At 40.6% G+C, this 22,890-nt stretch overlaps 2 protein-coding genes across 6 annotated transcripts; both read left to right on the top strand.

Moving 5' to 3' along the window:
- Nucleotides 1-571: 571 nt before the first annotated feature.
- On the top strand, nt 572-20,853 carry ano5a (anoctamin 5a). Of its 5 annotated transcripts, none has more exons than XM_085462036.1 (22): nt 572-908; nt 3,440-3,507; nt 4,034-4,171; nt 4,465-4,506; nt 7,620-7,727; nt 9,549-9,617; nt 10,729-11,013; nt 11,198-11,317; nt 11,449-11,564; nt 12,014-12,148; nt 12,252-12,357; nt 12,489-12,549; nt 13,156-13,307; nt 13,596-13,676; nt 14,668-14,896; nt 15,015-15,190; nt 15,306-15,403; nt 16,982-17,112; nt 17,370-17,575; nt 17,666-17,859; nt 18,657-18,762; nt 18,858-20,853. In XM_085462036.1, the coding sequence occupies exons 1-22, from the start codon at nt 839-841 to the stop codon at nt 19,086-19,088; spliced, it is 2,922 nt and encodes a 973-aa protein (XP_085318162.1). In that variant the 5' UTR covers nt 572-838; the 3' UTR covers nt 19,089-20,853. The 5 variants fall into 5 exon arrangements, with proteins under 5 accessions (XP_085318162.1, XP_085318163.1, XP_085318164.1 ...); XM_085462037.1 differs by lacking the exon at nt 13,596-13,676 and adding an exon at nt 14,030-14,104 and having other exon boundaries at nt 573-908; XM_085462038.1 differs by lacking the exons at nt 4,034-4,171; nt 4,465-4,506 and having other exon boundaries at nt 574-908.
- Nucleotides 20,854-21,049: 196 nt separating this feature from the next.
- On the top strand, nt 21,050-22,785 carry LOC146704722 (succinate receptor 1-like). The gene is made up of 2 exons (XM_085462043.1): nt 21,050-21,082; nt 21,329-22,785. The coding sequence occupies exons 1-2, from the start codon at nt 21,062-21,064 to the stop codon at nt 22,379-22,381; spliced, it is 1,074 nt and encodes a 357-aa protein (XP_085318169.1). The 5' UTR covers nt 21,050-21,061; the 3' UTR covers nt 22,382-22,785.
- The last annotated feature ends 105 nt before the right edge of the window (nt 22,786-22,890 follow it).

The following is a 22,890-nucleotide window of genomic DNA, read 5'->3' on the forward strand; positions in this document are numbered from 1 at the left end:
TGACTTGGCACTATATAAATAAAACTGAACTGAATTACATAATATATCTAATAAAACAACCAGGTTAATAATATTATGTAACTATTTTTCCATACAGTCAAAATAGGTGCTTCCACAGAGTTATACGCTTTTGCTGCTCAGTCCTGGAAAAATTAAATTTACCAACAACTTTTAGCAATTTTGACATGGGTCCCATGTTTGGGGGGAAATAGCATGAACAAACAAACAAGTGCAAATGATTTTATTAGAAAAATACAAAGAAACCAGTTAAGGTCATATTGCGCAAAGTTCAGGTTAAATACATAGAGATACGTTTAACAAATACATACAATTCAATCTAACACTATATACCAAGAACAATGGAAAGATTCAGGCTATTAACACAAAAACTGAATGTAAATGTGTTAAATTACCATTAGTTTGACTACGATGACCTGGATGACTGAGAACCTTCACAGCCATTAGTTTGTTTCTTTGTTTTTGTGTTTTATCTACGGTAAGAGTAATATTGTCACCTGGACTATCTTCTTGAATTAGTTCAGTGTACATAGCACGTGGACACTTGGGTGCAGTGTCTGTTCACCGTCGGGCGAAGACTATTGGCTAGTAGCGTGGAGGCACTTCCCTCATGGGCCTCCCTTGAGGCTGTGGTGATGCGCCAGTGAGCGGTCAGTGGGTGAAGGAAGGCATCCTGGCGAGTGAGTCAGCCGTTTGGCTTCCCGAAGGGGGATCGACTGTGAAGCGGAGCGGTTCGGGCGAGACATAACACGCCTGGCTCGGAATATATTAGTCCAGACCAGAGCGGATTAGAACGGCTTGGCTTCGCGAGTGTCTCAAAATGCACAGATTAACGGGGAAAACGGGAGAAGACAGCTTAATTGAGATGAGCCCGACAGACTCTTTCAGCGGTAAGTAGCTGAGAGCCAGCGCTGGTCGGCCATGTAAAAAAACGTTTAAAATGTAGCTGAGAGATTTTCAGCCTGCCGAGAAGTTACTGGAGTGAGCTAAGTATTCTCAAGTCTGTACGCCAGACTTTCACAAGCTTGCTAAAATTGAACTACAGCTATAATATGAGACCTTTAATATTTTAACAATATAAATGAAACTTTCCAGAATGGGTTTTTCCAGCATTTTTAAGTAGCCTTTAAGTCAGCTGACAAATACAATTGTTCTTTGGTTAGCACTCTCACCGTCAGTTATACAGAGGGTATATTAAAACTTAATTATGTAGCCGTTGCTTCACTGTTGTAAAGCGTTTCCACCCTGGTTATTTCCCCTTTAAGGCTCCAGCCAGCTCACAGTCTGCCTTTCTCTTAATGGAAGTCACAGTGACTTATGTGCAGCTGGGCTCTGGCAGCTGGCCTGCTTACTGGAAATACTGTGTCACTTACAGACAACCACGTTATCCACCAGCAACAACCCCCAAATCCATCTCTGTTCCCCGCCTATGTAAATTTTAAACCAGTGGCCGGACACGGATTTTATTTACTTAAATTTTTTGCCATTTAGGGATATATTTTAAAGAAAATGTGTGTTGATGATTAAAAGGTGAATCATCCTGAATGCAGAAAACCTTACCAACAATATTAAAATGAAGTGTGTCATTCAAACAGTCTGAAATGAAAGTGATAACCACAGGGCCATCCTCTGTCAGTTTGGTGTTGTGTGCTTATGGTTTGTTGAGATAACGTTGTAACAGAAGCAAAACATATCTCACAGTAGTCACAGATGACTTGGTTATTACAATATAGAAGTACAGATTGTGTCTTTTATAGTTTGTACGTAAAAATCACAGAGCTGTTCACGATTGTGGGTTTCACACGAACATGCGTTACTGCTTTGTAGCAGCATTGCCTTAAGATGTGAGCTACGTTTTGTAAAGTAGGTGTATGTGTGCATCTGAAACCAACCCCTCTGCAACATGGCAGGTGACTACTGGTTTCCTGTGCGTGTGAGGAAACCAAACAAACTCATCTACTTTCACTATGGGCAAAATGTAGCAGTTTGAGTTGAGTCTAAAACTGTTCATTTAGTCTAGAAAAACAGCTTTAAAATATGGCCTCCACCTGAGTTCAGCTATACCAGTTCTAAGAAGCTAGATCAGTCAAATGAAAGTTGTTTACAGTTTTGACTTTTTGTTGTGACACTTGGGCTTGGTGTAAAATTGATTTGGCGGGAGTTGTTGCCTGACCATATTTGTCGCCGATGTTGCAGTTCATTTGCCATTTATTGTCAGCATGCGCTGTGTTGCAAAGTAGCTTTCGTGTAAATAATCAACGTATACAGTTTTTGACCCCATGAGCCTTTATGGCTCATGGGCTCATAATTTCGTTGTTCTCATGACAATGACAATAAAGTTTCTGATTCTGATTCTGATGGTTGTGCGGCTAACAGAGCGAGAAAGAGGGAGGGAAGCAGCCTTGTGGCATTTCCACTGATCAGCTGCTCACACTTGAACAAAGCCTCAACTGTAGAGGATATTTAGTGGGAAACGACTCTTGGCATGAATGAACTGGCTAATATTGCACACATTCTTGCGCCCAACTGTGCAAAGAATATCCTCAGCTGTTTGAGAGGCGTTGTCATATGTTGCAAAAGAAATCTATCCAAATGAAAGTCACTTGCTATCTTCTCTCTTTGTGAGAAGCTGAAAGGCTTTAAAGCTGTTGTTCAGAAGCTGAGAAATGAGTTTGTATTTCACTTTTGAAGTGTGTCTTTTATAATAAATGTTTGTAATTTCAGTTTTGCACCACCAAGTTTTACTTTGTTAACTTGGCGTTTAATAATGTAGACAACGGTCTGTGTAGACACTCTTCCTGTGCTGAACCCAGACTAAATATAACCGGAGAGAGAGAGAAACTATCAATTAGAACATTTTCTATTTTAAAACACAGACACAGAGCCCGAGACCTTTCACTTTATATTTTTTTAGCTGTAGTGGTGCAAGCAGGGCTCCATGTTTGTCTTGCTTTTTCATCTGTCTTTCCATTTGTTTATGTAACTCTTTTCTCAGAATGATCTGGAAAGTTGTAATTACATGCCAAGCAGTGAGCAGTAGGTAAAGTACAACTCAGTTTCAGTTTTATTGTGTAGCCAACGTTCATTTAAAAAAAAAAAAAAAAAAGACTTGTAGGGGGGCTTTCCAGACGTTTCGGGCATGTTTCCTGCAGTCACTTCTGAAATGGGTGCATATTCATCTCAGTAGCGTCGTTCACTGTTAAGTCACCCTGTTTGCCCCACAAGACCACAAAATGCTGTAAACATATAGACCACAACATGGGCCAAAGTCATTATTCAGGCAGTTGTTTCTGCATTATCCTGGCTGTCTGAGATAACTTTTTTTTTGTTGATTCTTATTATTCTTTTACACTGGTAAGAGAGCCGTCTCTTAACTGCTAACTGTGTTTTTAATTTTGTGTTTTATCTTTTTGTCTTGCAGATGATGTAAATGGCTATCACCATCATGCATCATCCAGCACAGGTTCACCGGAGCAGGGACGATCGGAGGTAAAAACCAAACTCACAGCATGCCCTCAGTCACACAGACAATTCTACAAAGCAAGAACTCCATCACTGACAGTCTTTTCACAACAATTCTAAGTAGGATTTTTTATTGTTATTATTGGTACCTTATTTTTTGCATTTTTATGATTGTAGGTGCTTTATTTGTTTTGCAGTACCTGCTATTTAAAGTTATGGAAAAAAAGCCTTTTGCAGGCAGATTTATGGAGCAGAAGGTCCAAGCTTCACATTCAGCTCCCTGCCTATAATCGTGGTTGCAGGAAGCATATTGTGTATAATTACAAAGATTAATCAAGATTTCCTTCCTGCTCTTTATCCACTTCTTTTTCTTTTTTTACCTACCCACCAAAGCAGTTTATTTTGCGTGTATAATACTAGAGATAACTGTACTGAGTTTACTTCCATCTTTTCAGTCCATTCATGCTGTTGTTTCACAACATACAAATGGCAGAAGAGAGTTAGGTATAACTCTAATACTCATGTATTCTCCTCTTTCATACTCTAATTAAAGTTTGCTTTAACGCCCGATGTGCGTGTAGAGAGCTGTGAGTCTCTCAACAACAGCCTGGCCTCGCTGGCTCCCTCTGACCACAGCGACAGTCCACAGTTTGCGCCTCAGACCATAGAGCAAATCAATGCTTTAACTGGGGTAAGACACCAGTCGGGGGCACAGGTCGCTGTTGCTTGTGTCTGTGTGTTCATGTCTCTGTCGTGTCTCATATCTCTGAGCCTCAAACATCTAACTGACTGTGATTGTGCCTGAATCTTCATGTATGAAGTGTTTTTGGACATAATCTGTAAATGTATGTAGATGTAATGTAAGCGTGAAGTGCCTGTTCCCCTCTAAAAGGGTGCCGCTTCTGTTTTAGCGGTATGCTGTTGAATTTTGTTTTGAATCGTTTTGTCAGGCTTTCTCTCACTGTGCACTCGGTTCCTCCACAGTTTTCGAGAAAACGGGCCCTATTCCTGAAGTTTCGTTCCAGGGTATGGCATGGTAAAACAAGCTTGTGTTATGATGCAGAAATGTACGCTATATGTGTGACTACCAGCCACCCATTATCTCCTACCTGCTGCTCAGAGTGTATGCTCATGGTCGAGTTTCTCTAGCAGTATTGGACATTCAGGCTATTAAACCTGGACATCGGAGAAATCAATAAGCATTTCTTGGTAGAGAGCTGATGTTGGCTTTTTGAAGGCATGTTTTGTTTTGCCTGCTGCGAGAAATGGAAACATGCTGTTGTGCGTGTTGATGTATCGTGAGAGTTCATTAAAGGTGAAAAAGGCCTTTTCTCTTGCTTTGTTCTCACCTGTGATTATTGTTGGCCTCACTAAGAGAGCAACAACCCAACCATGTGCCACAGCATAATAGAAGCTGCACATGCAGATTTTCACCTGCCTAACTCTTTTGTGTGTGTGTGTGTGTGTGTGTGTGTGTGTGTGTGTGTGTGTGTGTGTGTGGTACAGAACTGTATATGCTGTAATCATGGCCCTACCCTTTGCTCATGACAGGACTGCACTGTGGTGTGGCTAACCATATACTGTACTGAAGGCTTCTGCCTTTGAATCCTCTTCAATATGGCCTTGTTTAAACACTGTGCAACCCATGTTAATGAAAAGTGTGACCTTTTATTCAGAGCAGCCAATCTGCAGGGTAAAAAAGAACATTACATTCTAGGACTACAACTTAGCTGAGCATAAGGTCACATCAAGGAGTTTTAAAGGCAGCACATGTATAAACTGGCTCTGTAGTCATTACAGGGATAGAAATCTTGTTTGACTGCAGACAACACGGTTTAAACTACATGTAACTCTTCAAGAGGTTTGGTTTATGTGCATACTTGTATTATGCCGCTAAACCAGATGTAATTTTCTGCAAATCTGGAGATCCAGCTGGACATCTAGCTCTGCACAAAAGTGCACGTTTCAGAACAAACATGCAGATTGCGATGCTTTATTGCAAGCAGAGAAGCCATTGCAGTGATACAGCAGTCACCATCTACATTCTCCTGTGAAAAAAGGGGCACCTAAAGTACTTTAAACAATATAGCTAATACACCGCCTGGATGTTAGATTGAGTGGTACTAAAATCAAAGTGCATTAGAGAAGGTGGATTAAAAACACAGACTGAGGATAGACGGGGGCGTGTTCTTTGTCAGATGAGTCATCACTGAAGTTGATATACACCATAACCTAAAACATACTTTGGTTTGGACAGCATAGGAGTAACATTCTCTGCTGGTCTCCTACTTCCTCTTAATGTTTCAAATAACTTAATAAAGAAATAAAAAGTAAAAATAACACAATTACGTTTCAATATCAACTAAAGTGTGTTCAGCAACTCCTGTGTATTCCAAACTAATTAAGTGACCTGAAAATAAGAATTCATGGTTAAAATTATCCCTCCACAAAAAAAATAGTACCTTGAAAGTAAGTTGAAAATTTCCACTTACTTTTCTACCCCCTGAAATTGGAAGACTTCTTGTGTTACACCATATTCTACATTTACCCTTCACCATTAAGATAAAAGGGACACGTCGATACGCCCAGTAGTTAGGGGTTAGTTCATAAATGTATAGAAGTCTGTGGCTCTGAGCAGGGGCACGTCCCAGCTGATGCGCCGATTCCATATGGCTGATCTGTAATTACTGTAAATTAGAGAGTTTCTGTAGCAACATCCCAGTTACAGAAAGTACCACCCTGCATTGGTCAGCACGTTCCAGTCCAGGCTGGGAGGCAGTGTAGACCAGCAGTTTGAACGTATGCATAATTTGGAATAAGAGACTGTGACGGTGTTGGAAACGACAAGCTGTACACGTTGAACACGTAGTTCAGTGGCCAGACAGGGTGGTAGATACAGCTGTGGAGCTGAAGCATTTAAAGTATATTTTTGTAGCTGAATTGTGCAAGTTGTCTGAGGCTGTTGACCCAAGGCTACACAGTAGCTACCAGTTTTGGTTTTCTTTATCTCCCCCTTATCACCCTTTGTAGAAAAGATTTCTTCATGTAACTGTTTGACTTTTGCACCAAGAAAACTTGAGATGATGTAATTTGAGGGACAGATATACAGTTCAGTCACATTACCTCCCCCCTTTCCTGATGCTGTGCTCTGATTAGATTAGCTAGCTGGCGGCAGCTATGCTACCCCTCTGCTGATGTCATCTCTAGGACTGTGCTGTGTTTCTCTCCCAGTATCCCTCCTCTTCTTTTATGGATGACTGAGCAAGAAGTGAGGGATTGTCCTGGGAGGTGAGTGGACTGGTTGGCTCCCGTTTGGATGGGGATCAGTGGAGTGAGGGTGAGAAAGGCAGTGCTTGCTGGCCTGGACTCTACTCCCAGGAGTAAAGCAGTTTAGCTCTATCAGGCAGCTGGCCTGTTTGCTGCTGCATCGTAACGGTAAAGGGAGTGGACCATGAAGGTAAAGTGCACTTCCTTTCCTCCCTTCCTCCAGAGTGTTGCCGTGATGGCACGGGGCAAAGACACTAGCCAAATATGTGCCTGAAATGGATATTACAGTTTTTATTTTGCTTAATGGTTCTGTGTATTGCCTGTAGTCCTACTGCTGCTGTAATGTGGCAGAGAGAAACACACTATACATAGTTATTTTTAGCTTTCTGAACAGCTGAAGCAGCAACCAGTCATGGGTCCTCTCCTTAAGCACTCCTTTGCGGTCCAGTTTTTGTAGCTTGCTAAGCAACTGCCTCTGTGGGGCTGATACACGTACTTGGAATTTCTTTGGAGGTCAGTGCTGATTACAGAAAAACAGATTATTAAATTGCAGCAATGTTGGAGCCTTAAGTCAGTATGGCTAGTTTTGATCTTCGATATCTGTTTTAGTTTCGCCCTATGATATAACAGGTTTATCGTCTTGTTCAGTATGACTTAAAAACAGACAACAAACAATAAACATCAAAGAAGCTACCCTCCATTTGGCATGTTGTTTGTGTTTTGAGTGATAATTATCAGTATTTTGCATTTTTTGCATTAGCTACTAGATGCAAAGCTTGACTTTCTGGTCTGCTGTGGTGACTGCAAAATATCAGTCCCTGTCTATTTATGTGTGTTTAAAATCTCACCTCCTTTGTGTTGTCTCGTTCTAGATTGACAAGCAAAAATACAGTAAGGACTCCGTGTTCTTCCGTGATGGAGTGCGCAGGATCGATTTTGTTCTGTCCTATATTGACGATAAAGATGATCAAAGGAAACAGGTAAGACATTTTCAATCACATTTTTTTTCAGTTATCACTAACTGGACTAACTTATTTTTTTCATGTTTTGCGTATACAATGCTGTTACAGTTGTATGTACAACTGAAAAGAGTCCCATACAATTGCACTCAATATATCTTAGCGCAGTTTAAATGTTGACGTTATTTCCACTGTTAGATTTTAACAGTCCGAGGTGGCTCATACAGGATATCCTGTGGGTTCCTGTGACTCCACAGCATACCATAAATACCACAAAACAGACAAAGCTAGGAAGACTTTTGCTGTCAGCTGTTAATAATCCTGTCAAGGTATTTTCTAATAAGGTGACTTTGACATGTAAATCCATTCTCAAGTCTTTTTTTTTTTTGTATAAAAATAATTTGTTTTTAAAGTAAGTCCATATGGTTAGTGGCCTGTTTTATTTATTTATTTTGTGGTTTTTGTCTGTGGCCTGTCTCTCTTCCCTCACCGATAGCCAGTCCAGTTAAATGGCAGCCTCTCTCTGACCCAGGTTCTGCTGGAGGTTTCTTCCTGTTAAAAGGGAGTTCTTCCTTCCCACTTCCTTCCTACTTCTTACAATATAAAGTGCTTTGAGGCAACTTTTGTTGTATTTTGGTGTAAATAAAACTGTATTTAATTTAATTGGTTTTGTCTCCAGGATTATTATAGTTAACTAAAACTGAAATCAAAATAAATATTTACCTGCAAAACATCTTAACAAAAAAAATATATGCAGGAAATATCTTTACATTTATTTTTTTAGTCCGTGTGGTTGAAATTTGTCAGCATAACTAGTCTGAGGCAGTGTTGCTTCATAGGGTTATTGAGACTGGGATGTCACATTTATTTTTTTAACACTTTTTCATATATCTTGCATCTGTCAAATACAATAATGTTTTTAATGTAAAACCAAAGCTAACACTGAAATTCATAAATATTAAAACATTTCCTGCACTAAAAACTAAATTGAAAAGAGCAGGCCCACTGTGCAGGCTAACTGAAACTAAACTGAATTAATGATGTACAAATAAAAAGAAATTAAAAATTCAAAGATATAATAACTCTGCTTTGTCACCTGTTGAGTGCTGAAAGGCTTTCATTGTTTCACACTGAGCTGCTAGCTTTATATGTGAGTGTCAACACTCCACAGCTGACTCCCAGTTTTGCTTACGGCCTCAGTCGGTGAGTCAACAGTTAACCCTCCTGCCTGGTCAGGAAACCACTAATTTTTTCCACTGTATGAGGAAGGGTAAACCGGAGGCCAGTTCCTGTGTGTTATCTGCATGCATTGTTAAACGTGACTCTAAAATTCAGTTCTAACAAGGCGGATTTATTTATTCAATTTTTGTCAGTTTTTTCTGCAGTGATTCAGATAGGTTTAATGTATCAGAAATCCTCTTGTAGAAAATAACTAAGTGTCATATACCGTGAAAGCTTTTGTCATGTTACTGTTAGCTTATTTTCACTACCTGTTCTTTCTGGTAACTGATACTTCCTTGTCCACCATGGTTTATATATCACTTTTGTAGCTGTTTTGTAGCACCTGTGTCTTTTTTACTTACCATGTTTCCATGATTTTCCTCTTAATGTTGCACATATGAGCCGCTTTCTCTCATTATTATTTTATAATGTATTGTTTTCTGCTTATATTTTGCTTTTGGCTCAACATACTTAAATTATTCGGCTTTTGTTATTTCACTTGTTATCTAGATGAGGACATATTTTATCATTACTTCTAATAGTATGCAAATATTCCCTACACTGGCTTTGTGGTAATATTTTGTCCATGTGTATTGCCGTTTTCTTCTTCTACTGCTTTAGGAAAGGAGGAGGGTGTATGAATCCAACTTACAGAAAGTCGGCCTGGAGCTGGAGACAGAAGATAAAACTGTAAGCTACCTACTTTCGCCTGCGCTCTTATTCACAAGGGGTCACCACAGTGGGTAGCTCCGCATTAATGAGTTGTCAGAGTGTGTACACCTTGCACAACCCAAAGGGGATTTGTGTCTGCTCCAGGGATTCTTCCAGGGATCTTTTGCTTATACGGCGAATGTGCTGATAAACACAATCCAATTGTGTGTTGTTCACAGTGTGATCAAAAAGCTCTGTCCACGCGTCCATGAAAATCAATAACTTCACCTGATGTAAATATGGCCATTTCCTGTTCAAGATCATCTCTTTGTCCTGTCCAAACTCCGTCCAGCATGGCTCACTGGAAGTCCCATTATGACCAACTGCACTGTGCAGGCTACGATAAACATGCACAGAGGACAGACATAAACTTGTGCATCAAATACACTCAAATTTATTGTAGACGGTTATAAACTGTGAGAGCTGGGTCTCTGTCTATAACCAGCTGTTTTCAATCAAGATGTCCAAAGCTTACAAGCTTGAAAGCAGCATATTAAGTGAAAAGTAGGATCAGGTATTTGCTCATCTTTCAGGGGGCTTTGAACCTTGAGTTTGTCCAGAGAGTGCGATTATGGACATACTATCAGGGACAGCATTCAGGGAAACCACCTGAAGTGTGGTGTGTACCAGTGTGTGCTAAGTTCACGCTGAGTTTTTTCACTTAAAATGTCGGCTGCTCCCCACATTTGGTTCACTGTAATCTCATCCACTTTTTGAAAATGAGAATCAAGTTCACACGCTACAAAAGAGGCAGAATGACTTTAAAGGGATAAGTTTGAGGGGACTTGTACGGAGTGATCTAAAAACACACACTTGCACTGAAAACCATTTAGACGAAAAGATGATATCTACAACAAAAGTTGTTTTTTTTTGGGCAGATTCCCAGATTGTTTTGCTTTTTGATCACTCACAATATGTCATAAGACCTTAATGCTATTTAGTGAACAAACTAAGAGCTATAGATATAAAACCTGTCACTTTTCAGCGATGTCCTTTTTTTTTTTTTTTTTTTTACACTCATTATACTGTAATATACATTTCTATACACCACAAACACAGTGCTAATATTACTTACTGTCATTATTATCAGGAGTCAGAGGATGGAAAGACTTATTTTGTCAAGATCCATGCTCCGTGGGAAGTACTGGCCACATACGCAGACGTGCTGAAAATCAAGGTTCCTTTCAAGGTCAACGATATCCCAGACAACAGCGAGATCCCCATGAACTGGCTGTCGACGCCTTTCCGTCTGCCGGGGCACATCATGAACCCTGAGCCAGACTATTTCACAGCTCCATTCAACAAGAGCAAGTCTGACTTCTTCCTTATCGAAGACAAAGAGACGTTCTTCCCTCCTTCTACTCGCAACAGGATCGTAAGCACGCTTATCTTGTTTGTCACCTTGAAGTTCTAAAAATACTCTGGCATTCAGAACTGAATTAGGTTCAAAAATGCAACAATAACATTTTTCCAACAGAGTTATTTAAGTAACTAACCTTCCAGCATAGAAGGTTATGTTTTATAAGACCAATTTATTTTGTTTCTGTCTTCATGAACAGGTCTACTATATCCTGGCACGCTGTCCATACTTTAAGGATGAATGTGGGGATAGAGACAAGAAGGGAATCAAGAGGTTGCTCAACAATGGGACCTACACTGCTGCCTTTCCTCTGCATGATGTGAGTTTTTTCTACTCCAGTTTAGACATTTCTTAATCATTTTTTAGTGGAATATACGCCTATTGTTTTTGAATAGTAACATCTATTCATACAATGAATGACAGTGATCTGTGTCTTCTGTGTGTCTTCAGTCAAGGTACTGGACAAAGTCAAAGGATCCCAACTGCGAAAGTGAAAGATTCAGTCTCTACAAATACTGGGCCAAATTCTTTTGTTTCTTCAAGGAGCAGCCCCTCAATCTTGTGAGGTAAGCCCTCAACACAAAGTACTTGTCTTTGCTTTCTTAAAATATCTGGTTTAATATGTTCAAAAAATTAATTCACAGTAAAGAAGGGAATACACAAACAAAAAGGAAGCAAGCAAAAAATGTGCCTATTATTGATAATTTAATGCACAGCCAAACAACTCTTGTTTCTTTTTAAAAAGAGTGCAGGTGTTGGGAATTTTGTTCATTCAAAATCCATAAAAGCTGCACAGAAACATGAAACACTACGTGGGTTAAAATAAGCATGAGGATAAAATGAGACCAGCTTTCTGTTTGATTGGTTGTTTACAAAGTTAAAAGGGTCTCCAAACCCAAAAATGAGTTTTTTTCAAAAACGGTGTTTTCTTTGGATACACACTAAGCAGAAATACTCATTATCCAATCTGACATCAGAATGAATGCAATAATTACTGTTTTTCAACTTTCAACAGGAAATATTATGGAGAAAAGATAGGTATTTATTTTGCGTGGCTGGGTTTCTACACTGAGATGCTGTTCTTCGCTGCTGTAGTTGGGACAATTTGTTTCGTTTATGGATTCCTGACATACGATGACAATGAATGGAGGTGAGTTTTTATCATCAGACAGATTCAATTACATCATTAGTTTTTTTTATGTTAATAATATAATCATCTCTTTCATTTAAAATATCCTTTGTTTCCTCTACAGTAAAGAAATATGTAGTGAGGAAATCGGAGGCAATATTGTCATGTGTCCCCTTTGCGACCAAAAGTGTACCTACTGGAGACTCAACATAACATGCAACTCCTCGTGGGTGAGTAATTGTTGTACTTATCATGATTCATCTCTACCCACAATATGTGACATTTAAAGAGCGAATGCAGCTTAATGTCATCAAATCAGTTCTCAGTTACCTCACTTTTTCTTCAACATGTTCTCTTTCAGCAATCACACCTATTTGACAATGTGGCAACTGTGTTTTTTGCCATATTCATGGGGATTTGGGGTGAGTAAATGTGTCGCTTCTCTGCTTTTAGCATTTTTAAGTCCAGTGCTCCACCTAGTGGGATTATCAGTCGTTCAGAATAACTGTTAAATAATTTACATGCTTGGACTGCAGCCCTAAACTTTTTAGCTAGTGTAGTTGTATGTGAGAACACAAAGCTGGGTGATGTGCAGCTGTGCTCACGTGAGAATAAAGCAGGTAACTGTCCAGAGACTTCACAGTGAGTTCATGCATGCCATCATGTCCTGCCTTCTGTGTGCTCTACCTGGGCAAGCAGCTAAAACCATGTGGGGTATTTTCAGTGAGGAAGAACTTGTCTCCTGTTACATGCCACTTGTCAATGTCTGGACTTGTTTATTGCTCACTGCCCTGGCTTCATGAATGAAAATAGCTGCTAGCTGCTAACTTTTCTGAATTTAAAGGACGTGTCAAAAAACTTTTAGTCAGAATTTTTAGGTCTAAAATGAGCAGTTTTACACCACATGTAATGAGTTGTCAAAGCAGTAAGCAAAACTTTAAACAAAATGCCTTTGTAAGCCAGGCAATATTCTTAGTTGATTAAATTAATTTGAAATAAGTTTGTGTGACGTTGGTACGTCTCTGCAGTGACGCTGTTTCTGGAGTTCTGGAAGAGGCGGCAGGCGCGTCTGGAGTACGAGTGGGATCTGGTTGACTTTGAGGAGGAGCAACAACAGCTGCAGCTTCGGCCAGAGTATGAGACCAAGTGCACCAACCGCAAGCTGAACCGCATCACTCAGGTGTTTGTGTGCTCATGAAACACTAATATCCTGTATAATCCTGTTGTGATATAAAGCCACACAAGGTTTTGCCAGGCTAAGTGTCCTGAATGGTAGGACTTGATGACACATTTCAAACCCCCTTGTATTAATTGTTTATAAACTGGTTGCACTCATTTATGAGGTGCTTTCATGGCTTAAATCAAAACTCTTTGAGAACATAGTTATTTAGCTAAATTATTAGCGGCTGTGACACAGAATTTACGAGAGTTCTATAATTTGCCATGACCACATCCTGCTCGTCTTTAGGAATCAGAGTGGGTTCTTGAAAGGACTGCTACAGATGTAATGGGAAAATTGTTTCTGTGCTGGGCCAGCGTGATCCTCTGGGTAAGGGGGGGGAGGGGTACTCAACGTGAAATGCCAGCTTGATGAGGAGAAGGCTTTGTTGTGATGTAGTTTGTAGATAACAGATATTTCTGGAAAGACTCGGAGGCACGGGTTTCCTTCTCCACCACATTTACTGATTGTCTGCTGGTGGATTATTCTGTTGGAGGTTTTTAAGAGCAGAAAATCACTCAATGAAAGAATTGGACTCAGGCTAATACAATTACAATTACTAGCTCTGCTTCACTAGTGAGGGTTCAGGTAATTCAAGGAACGTGGCCTTTTAGAGCTCCTTTTCAGGATATAACAAAGGGTGACTGACTTCTGTGTCCGTGCTTTGCTTGCTTATAATTTAGGAAATGGAGCCTTACTTACCCATAACAAGCAAGTGTGCACGCATATGCCTGTCTGGAGCTACCGTCCTGTTGTGGGTGAGCATAGTATCTTTGGTACAATTTATCTGTTTCCATCTTTCCATCTGTGCATCAACCTGATGTCATTTGTCCTTACTAAGAAACTGTTCATTATAATCATCATTATTACCAAGGCTAGTATGTATAAAATGAGCCCTAAAGACAAGTTGGGAGCTCAGGCTGTTACAGTTTCACTTTGTTTGTTTCTTGGTACTTGTGCATGGTCTGATTTTACGAATACTGGCAAAATTATATGAATGTTTGAACTGTGAGCCATTGAAAGTTTATACATACTGGTCCAAACCTCATTACTGTTGTATTTTTGTTTGTAAAGCCCTGTAATATGTCACTGAGCTAATGAGAAGAATATGGCCTGACTTTTTCCAAGAGGCATGTGTGCACACTTCAAGTTTGACATTTAATACTAACATGTCCCGCTTTGTGGAAAAACGAGCTCTCGCTCTTTGCAAAGATGTCTGCATGATTCGTTTGGTGTTCTCACTCCAGTTCTGTCTTTTGATTTTCCTGTGCCATGTTGTAGTTGTCTTTCATTTTGCTTTCATGTTTTCTCTGTCCTGAAGATCTCATTGATCATTGCCTGCATCATTGGGGTCATAGCATACCGCTTGGCGGTATACGCATCCTTTGCTAGCATCATGAAGAACAATACCGCCACCAACCTGGACGTGGTTGCCCCCTACGTCACCCCACAGCTGGCCACTTCTGTCACTGCCTCTTGCATCAACTTTGTTATCATCATGATCCTCAACCTCTTGTATGAGAGAGTGGCTATTAAGATCACTGACATGGGTGAGGGGCCACAGCAGGTTTTCTGTGTCTATATGTCCACACGTCAGTTCACATCATCAAAGTTTTCGACTGATAAAATGTGGAAGTGTATTAAAAACAAATGTTTACTGTTTTATAGAAATTCCAAAGACCCACGTGGAGTATGAGAACAAACTGACAGTGAAGATGTTCCTCTTCCAGTTTGTCAACTATTACTCTTCCTGCTTCTACGTGGCCTTCTTTAAGGGAAAGTTTGTTGGCTATCCTGGAAATTATACCTATATGTTTGGAAGCAGCAAACTGAGGAATGAAGAGGTACTAGATATATCTACGTTATATAGAATCATACTGGTTTTTGAGCTTCGGCCTGAATTTTTGTCAATGTTTGCTCTTTTCCATCTCTTTTCTACCTCGACCTGTGGGCACTCAGTGTGAACCTGGTGGTTGTCTGATTGAGCTGACCACCCAGCTGGTGATAGTGATGACTGGTAAACAGGTGTGGGGCAACATCCAAGAAGCTCTCGTTCCGTAAGTACAAACAAATACATGCAAGTACGCAGTTCATCGGCATCCACAATAAATGCCTTGTAATCTGCGGTGGTGGGGCCACTGTAAATGTAGCCTCGATGCTTAGAGTGATCTCTCCAAATAAGAACTTTTTTTAATCTTTATCTTACCTAACCAGTTTGCAATTTGGCTCAACAAAGTACACAAAGTAATGTCAACATAAATCCACTAAATAGTACTCAAGAGCTGGTCCAGAATTTGATGTGTGAACTGTGCTGTGATTTTAACCTAAAAAAGATTGTTACTAATTACATGATTCAAATAAAGAGAAAAACATTTTTACATTACTATTTATTTTTATTTCACTTATTTATAAAGCACATTTAATAACAACAGACAGTTGACCAAAGTGCTGTAAAAAGTAATAATTAAACAATAACATTAACATCATCAAACAGGTAAGAAAATTCGAATAAAAAATTGGTAACTCTTATACAGGATAGAAAGCCAGCGAGAAAAAATATGTTTAAGATGGGATTTAAAAAGAGTAACAGTTGGGGGCTTTCTAATGTGGAGGGTTAGATCGTTCCACATTTTCAGCACCACAACTGCAAATGCCTGATCCCCCTCTATGAACCATTCTAGACTTGTGTAAGGTAAGGAGCAAATGACCACTTGATCGAAGGGCTGTAGAGGGTGTATAAATCTGCAAAAGGTCAGACAAATAGTCTGGTGCTTGGCCATTTAGCACTTTATAAGTCAAAAGTAAGATTTTAAATTTAATTCTAAAACGCACCGTAAGCCAGTGAAGAGAGGCAAGCACCGGGGTAATATGTTGGGGTCTGTTCATACGGGTCAAAAGGCAGGCTGCAGCATTTTGTACGAATTGGAGCCATGCCAGACTGGACTGAACGACACCAACGTATAGCGAATTACAGCAGTCCAGTGGAGGACTACATGGATTGCTCGTTCCAGGTTTTTAAAGGATAAAAATGATCTCGCCTTGGATAAGAGCCTTAGTTTAAAAAAGGACCTCTGAACAACTGAATTAATTTGTTTCTCAAATGTAAGTTTGTTATCCAAGAAAACCCCCAGGTTTTTTACGTGTGTTTTAATAAGTTACAAAAATCTAAATCTGGGCCATTAAAGTTACAGCTTAGTCCAAAAACAATTACTTCAGTTTTGTCCTCATTAAAGGTAAGAAAATTTGAGACCATCTGGGTTTTAACTTCGTCAAGGCATTTGAATAAAGATTCCATGAGAGTGGAGGTGTTTCTATTGAGCCGAAGATAAATCTGGGTGTTGTCAGCATAAGAGTGGTCTGATTTGCTTGAAATTCTGTAGGTTACATTTTATAATGCTGGACAAGTTTTTACCATGATGCTTAAATGTTATTTTAGAGTCCAAAGTGAGCTCAGGATATTAAAACGTATTTACAACCTCAGCTCCTTGCAGTGTAATCATATCTGTATGAAACTTCGAGAAATATAGTTCTCTCCTCACCACCATTGTTTGTGGTTCAATACAACCTCCAATTTGGCTGTGTGAAAGGGATTACTTTTTCCTAATAGCACTCTATCGCCCCCTTGTGTCGCATAGGTGGCTGATGAACTGGTGGGGCAGCAGGAAGGCACGAAGTCACCCGGAGAGTCTGTACAGCCGCTGGGAGCAGGACTACGACCTGCAGGGCTTTGGGCAACTAGGCCTCTTCTATGAATACCTGGAAATGGGTAAAGATCCAGTACACAGTCAGACTATTACACACATTACTAATGACAGATTATTGAGAAATATTACTATTATACCAGTGATGTGTTAGTATTGACCTCAACAAGAAGCTGAGCTCTACAAAATATATATTCACCTTCAGTAAAAGAATAGGGTGGATGTATGGATTGATTGGTGGACTGGAGTGATCCACGTCATCCTGCAGATGGTGCTGTTTCATTTGTGTCTCTTCCCATTTTCATTCCTCTCTGTGTCTCAGTGATCCAGTTTGGTTTCATCACACTGTTCGTTGCCTCCTTTCCCTTGGCACCCCTGCTGGCACTTATCAACAACATCATTGAGGTTAGAGTGGATGCCTGGAAGCTCACGACGCAGTTCAGACGCCCTGTAGCAGCCAAGGCCCACAGCATAGGAGCCTGGGAGGAAATCCTTGGTGGGATAGCCGTACTCTCTGTAGTCACAAATGTGAGTGCTGGTCTTACTTCAAAATGTTTTGGCAGACACATTATGTTTATTTAACTAAACAGACTAACATAATTTCTTTGCTTGTTATAGGCATTCATCGTGGCCTTCACCTCTGATATGATCCCACGGCTAGTGTACATGTATGCCTACCGTACACACGATGAGCTGAATATGAAAGGCTACATAAACAACAGCCTGTCAGTGTTTAACATCTCTCAGTTCTCCCAAGAAGAAAGGCCTGAGGAATATCCATCCTGGTTCAACAGCAGTATCACAACATGCAGGTGTGTGTAATTACGAGATGGAGAGAGCAGGACTGTGGCTTTATTGTCTTTTGTGTAATCTATATATTCAAATATTACAATTATTTTACTAAAATTAAAGTTGAGTCACATTGCAGAAATATTACCAATATACCTGTGATATGTTAGTATTGACTGTATTTAGACAGTAATACAAGACACCTGCTGGTATGCAGGGCCTTTAATTCTTGAAAATGCGTAATGTGATCTGCTTCTTTGTACCATAATATTATTTCATTCTTCTTTTTTTCTTATTTTTCTTATATCTATCTATATCTATAGATAGATATATAGATATAGATATATGGTGGGACAATAATGAACGTTAGTGACATTTAAGATGGCCAAATATTGAGTTGAGTTTATATACAAGTAACTCCTGTGAGCAAAAAGTCCGATGTTATGCTGCTCTAAACACCAGGCTTGGAAAGGTTTTTTTCTACTCCTGACTCTGTGTAATTTCATAGACGGCAGATATCATTTATATGGTCATCTACAGTGCAGCACTCTGGCAGCCAGTCAGATCAAAGTTGGCCTAAAGAGAATGTGGTTTTTAAGGTAAAGAAGCTAAAACAATGTGTTTTAATCAGTAAATGAACTAAAGTGCTGCACAAAAAGCTTCTTTTTTTTTTTGAGAGTTAAAGTATAACAATATAAAGCTGGAGGTTAGTGTGACAATTCTCCTTTGTGAATAACAATAAATAATCTTGAATTGGGAATCACAGTTTGTTTAAAAATCTGCAAGAAATCAAAATACGTGATGTGTTGCTGCTCTGCAGGTATCGCGATTACCGCTATCCTCCTGACGATAAGAAGAGGTACGAACACAACATGCAGTTCTGGCATATTTTGGCTGCCAAGCTGGCTTTCATCATCATCATGGAGGTAACACCAGCACTTAATGACCTTTTAAGCTTCACATTTTTAAGCTTCTTCTTGACCTGGTCTTATTTCACTGATTGTGTCCTCTTCCTCTGCAGCATGTTGTGTTTATGGTCAAGTTCTTTGTGGCCTGGATGATTCCTGATGTTCCATCTGACGTGAGGGCTCGAGTAAAGAGAGAGCGCTACCTGGTCCAGGAGTACCTCCACAACTATGAAGTGGAGAAATTGAAGATCCAGCTCAGCCAGAACAGCAACAGTGACTGCACCTGCACACCCATGATCTACCCATCTTTATCCAAACATGAGGTGCTATCAGAGTGCCTCTAGCCCAGCAAGCTGCTGGTCAGTCAGTCGAACACAGTGACATAGATTTCCCTGCTTGTGTTTTCTGATACTGACCACCAGTTTGCTGCAATGCCATGACACTTGCTAAAGTGCTAGACCTCTTGTTCTTTACTCACAGCCATCCCTCTTCTGCTAATCAAGCAATAGCAGAAGATCACACAGGTGAAAGACCAAGTCTCCATGCATGCTGAAAGTTTGAGACACTTGACTTTAAACGTCTGTCGCATATTTATGATTTCTCACTCTCTGTGTTCTAATTGTGGTGTTGAGGATGATCACAAATTTGGTTTAAGGAAAGACAAAATCTTATACACTGTGTGTCAACCAGAGAGCTTTCTTATGTTCTAAATACAAGCCTATTTATTGTTAAGTGCCACTATGAGTAACCAAAGATTCGATGCCTTAATGTGTAAAGCATATGTTGTCATTGGTGTGTCAGTCAAATGATAACTAATGTAGTTTTAAGGCAGAGTTTGCTTATTCTTGAATATTTTTTACTGTATGTGCAGCTTTGTAGAGCCACACAATAGAAATTCACGTTCAGCTCTATTGTTTGTTTGTTTCTGTTTTTACTGTGAGCATTGTTTATTTCTCTGCATCAAGGTCGCAGCACAACTTTAACAAAACCTTTCCTGTTCTTCACGCCACTGGCAGTTAGGAGGCCCAAGCACATTTTTTGCTATATGCTCACATTGGCCTCGACAGTTTCTGCAGGCCCAAACCTGACATGTGAAGTAGCTACTTTGTTTTTTTTTTCTTTAAATGAACGGAACTCTGTGCTGCTGTTACCGCTGTGGCGATGGACAGATTTTGTCCTGCAGTGGCCAGTTTTTCAGCCACAGAAGCAGCAGCTGGTGCATGTTGAATGTTGACAGTCCGCCCCATTCTTGGAGATGGGAGTGAAGAGATCCCTTTTTAATGTGCCTATGTTTACCAACACAGAGCTAATGAAAGCCGGGCCTCACCTACTGAACTATGTTTGCTCCATTACACAAAGCACATCAGCCATCACCGCCTTCTTGTGCTTCTGGCTTCCTCAGCAGTGTCTTTGTAGAGAAGGAAAGACACACATTTTGTTTTTTGGTTGTTTTTTGGTTGTTGTTGCACAAAGCACTTAATGAAACATGACTACCGAGATATAAACATGTAAATGTAATTCTTGTCATGACACTACAGATTCATGAGCAGTGTTTTGAAGTGTGTGCGAGTAACTGTTCCTTTAAATGGAACAGGAGTCGTGCTGTAGGTAAGGAGTTCAATGTTCTTTTAAATGTTAACAAGAAGATTAGAGATGATATGAAGGACATTTCACATTATGTGGTTATATAGAGACATGAGAAATATCTGTTTCTGAAGTATTTGAATTTAAGTAGCTGACTGGTTGTGCTGTAGACTCTGTTTGAGGTGTATTTACCTGTGACCACCTTACTGTTACATTTTGCCTTACTTATTATGTCTTCCTAGTTGAACCAGTGCCTGTTAATGCCTTAATGCATCTAGTACTTTCCCTTTTGTGTGTAATTCCCCTTTATTTATCTTTCATGCTCACTTTCTTCCCTCCTGTATTTCATTTGTTTTGCTATAATAGGTCAAATGTCCACGCTTACAGAAAAAGGTGAAGGAGTTTACTGTTTCCTTATAGTTTAAATTTGTTTTTTCTATTTTCTTATGTTATTTTTGTAAACCAGTCCTATATCCAAAATGTGTAATGTACCAAAAAAATAAAGAAAGTACTAATTAAACTTGAGCATTTGTTTGACACGTTTGGACCGATGCTGCCGACCAGCAGCTCTTGTGCCGAGGACATCAAAGTTGCTTTTCACAGAACAGATGGCCGGAGAGAGAGCACTGATAACTATTCAGTGTTTGCTCGCACTGGTGGGTGTGTTTTACACCAAAATATGTTGGCAGGGTTGTTTCACTTGGCACTGTGCAGATCCTACTGTAACAAAGACATGGGGAACAGTCCGGTTCAGGTAGGTTGTAAAGACTCAATGTGATTTTAAATGTGTATCAATTAAAGATGAAACTGTGAATCAACTGAAATATTTTTCAGCTCTGTGATTAGGGCTTATATGACTATCATGTTGTTCGATGAGGATGAATACTTCTAGTGTAGCCTAGATTCTGTATATGAGCCCAGTAAACAAATCGGATTGATAGTTTAGATGATGATGTATTTAAATGCCAATGAGCTGGACACTGTGCTTGTGGTCATCCAGACTCCAGAGGAAGACCTTTGTGATCTGGACACCCATCATGGTTTAACTGTGGTCGAGCTCTACATTATGCCCGCCTCCTTCCTGACTGTGCTTATCCTCGGGCTTCCCCTCAACCTGCTCTCCCTGTGGGTTTTCACCGTGCGGCTGCAGCGATGGACCCGCAGCACGGTGTTCCTCTTCAACCTGACCTTAGCTGACACCTCCTGGCTCCTGGCCTTGCCTTTCCTCATCCATTACCATCTGAACCACATGTACTGGAACCAGGGGCTGCCGCTCTGCATTGCTGTGAGGATGTTTTACCACAACTACTTCTACCTCAGCATCTTCTTCGTCACCTGCATCAGTGTGGACCGATACCTGGCCATCGTACACCCACTGCGCTCTCTAGTGCTGCTCGATCGGCGGAAGGCCTGTCTGCTGTGCGCGGCCGTGTGGACGGCCACGCTGCTCCTAAGCATACCTGTTGCCCGGATGACTCTGATCCAGACTTGCCCCGGAAGCAACCGCACCGTGTGCACCCTGTACGTACTGCTACGTGAAACAGGGGAGAGCCTCCCTTATTCCCTCATATGCTCCATTATCGGCTTCCTCTTCCCGCTGCTCGCCATCTGCTACTGCGGCCTGCGCAGCATCAGAGAGCTTCGCCGTCGACCTCTCCACCCCGATCACCTCAACAAGAAACTGCGGCTCAGGCGGCTGCTGGGCGCAGTGCTAGTCATATTTTCGTCGTTTTACCTGCCCTATCACCTGAGCCGCAACGCTGCCGTCGTGATACGGGCGATCTACCCCGACAGCCCCGCCTCCTGGCGACCCGCAGACACGGCCTTCGTCCTGGAGATGTGTATTTGCGGCCTCATTACCTGCGTTAACCCCTTGTTCAGCTGCCTTACAGGACGCCAGTTTAGGAATGAGTTTTACGGCACGATTGCTGCCATGTTTCCACGTTGTCCACGCATGCAGGCAACATCTAAAGGGACCCAGATGAACCTTAGGAAAAGGCAGGAGGTGTCCAGTGTTGCACCTGTGCGCGCACTGCCTGCACCTAGACCTTAATGAGGAATTTGATTAAATGTTTTTCTTTTTTTGTGTAAATGTGTCAGAGATCACAAACCGCTGTGAGCCCTCCCCTCCCCTCCCTTTCTTAAGTGGCAATATCGGATACATACACTGCAAAGAACAATGGTTTCTGGTCTCCTTTATCTTGTCTGTTATCTGTGAAGGTTGCTCTGCTTCTTACACAACACTGCCTCTGCGTGGTTGACTGCGTGCTGTACTTTCTTCTGGTTCTGCGTGCGTGAATAGCAAATCTTTTAAATAAACAAATGAATTCAAATACAAATAGTGAGCTGATATCTTTGTTGGATTTTAGCAAAAGCAAGGCTTTCAGCATGTTTTGTTTTGTTTTTCACAAACTATCTCAGCCTCAGATTTAAGCCGACGAAGACCAGCCCAGTGCTCGAGAGCTTGCCCTTTTATAAGTTGTCTGGAATCATCTTGAAACTATCTTCTCCTGAATTAGAAAATAGGGAAGGGTGGGGAACGATTATGCAGTTGACAGCCGT

This window comes from Copadichromis virginalis, linkage group LG7 (genome assembly GCF_057382275.1).
Source record: "Copadichromis virginalis isolate Kocher_CV1m ecotype Utaka linkage group LG7, C_Virginalis_male_GT1.1, whole genome shotgun sequence".
Classification (NCBI taxonomy): domain Eukaryota; kingdom Metazoa; phylum Chordata; class Actinopteri; order Cichliformes; family Cichlidae; genus Copadichromis; species Copadichromis virginalis.

What these genes read in the sequence shown, in the direction of transcription:
- ano5a (XM_085462036.1), top strand. Translation starts at nt 839, where the DNA reads ATGCACAGATTAACGGGGAAAACGGGAGAAGACAGCTTAATTGAGATG. An exon ending in CAGCCCCTCAATCTTGTGAG is followed by an intron (nt 11,565 to 12,013) that starts GTAAGCCCTCAA and finishes AACTTTCAACAG; the next exon opens with GAAATATTATGGAGAAAAGA. An exon ending in GCAAACTGAGGAATGAAGAG is followed by an intron (nt 15,191 to 15,305) that starts GTACTAGATATA and finishes GTGGGCACTCAG; the next exon opens with TGTGAACCTGGTGGTTGTCT.
- LOC146704722 (XM_085462043.1), top strand. Translation starts at nt 21,062, where the DNA reads ATGGGGAACAGTCCGGTTCAG. An exon ending in TGGGGAACAGTCCGGTTCAG is followed by an intron (nt 21,083 to 21,328) that starts GTAGGTTGTAAA and finishes GTGGTCATCCAG; the next exon opens with ACTCCAGAGGAAGACCTTTG.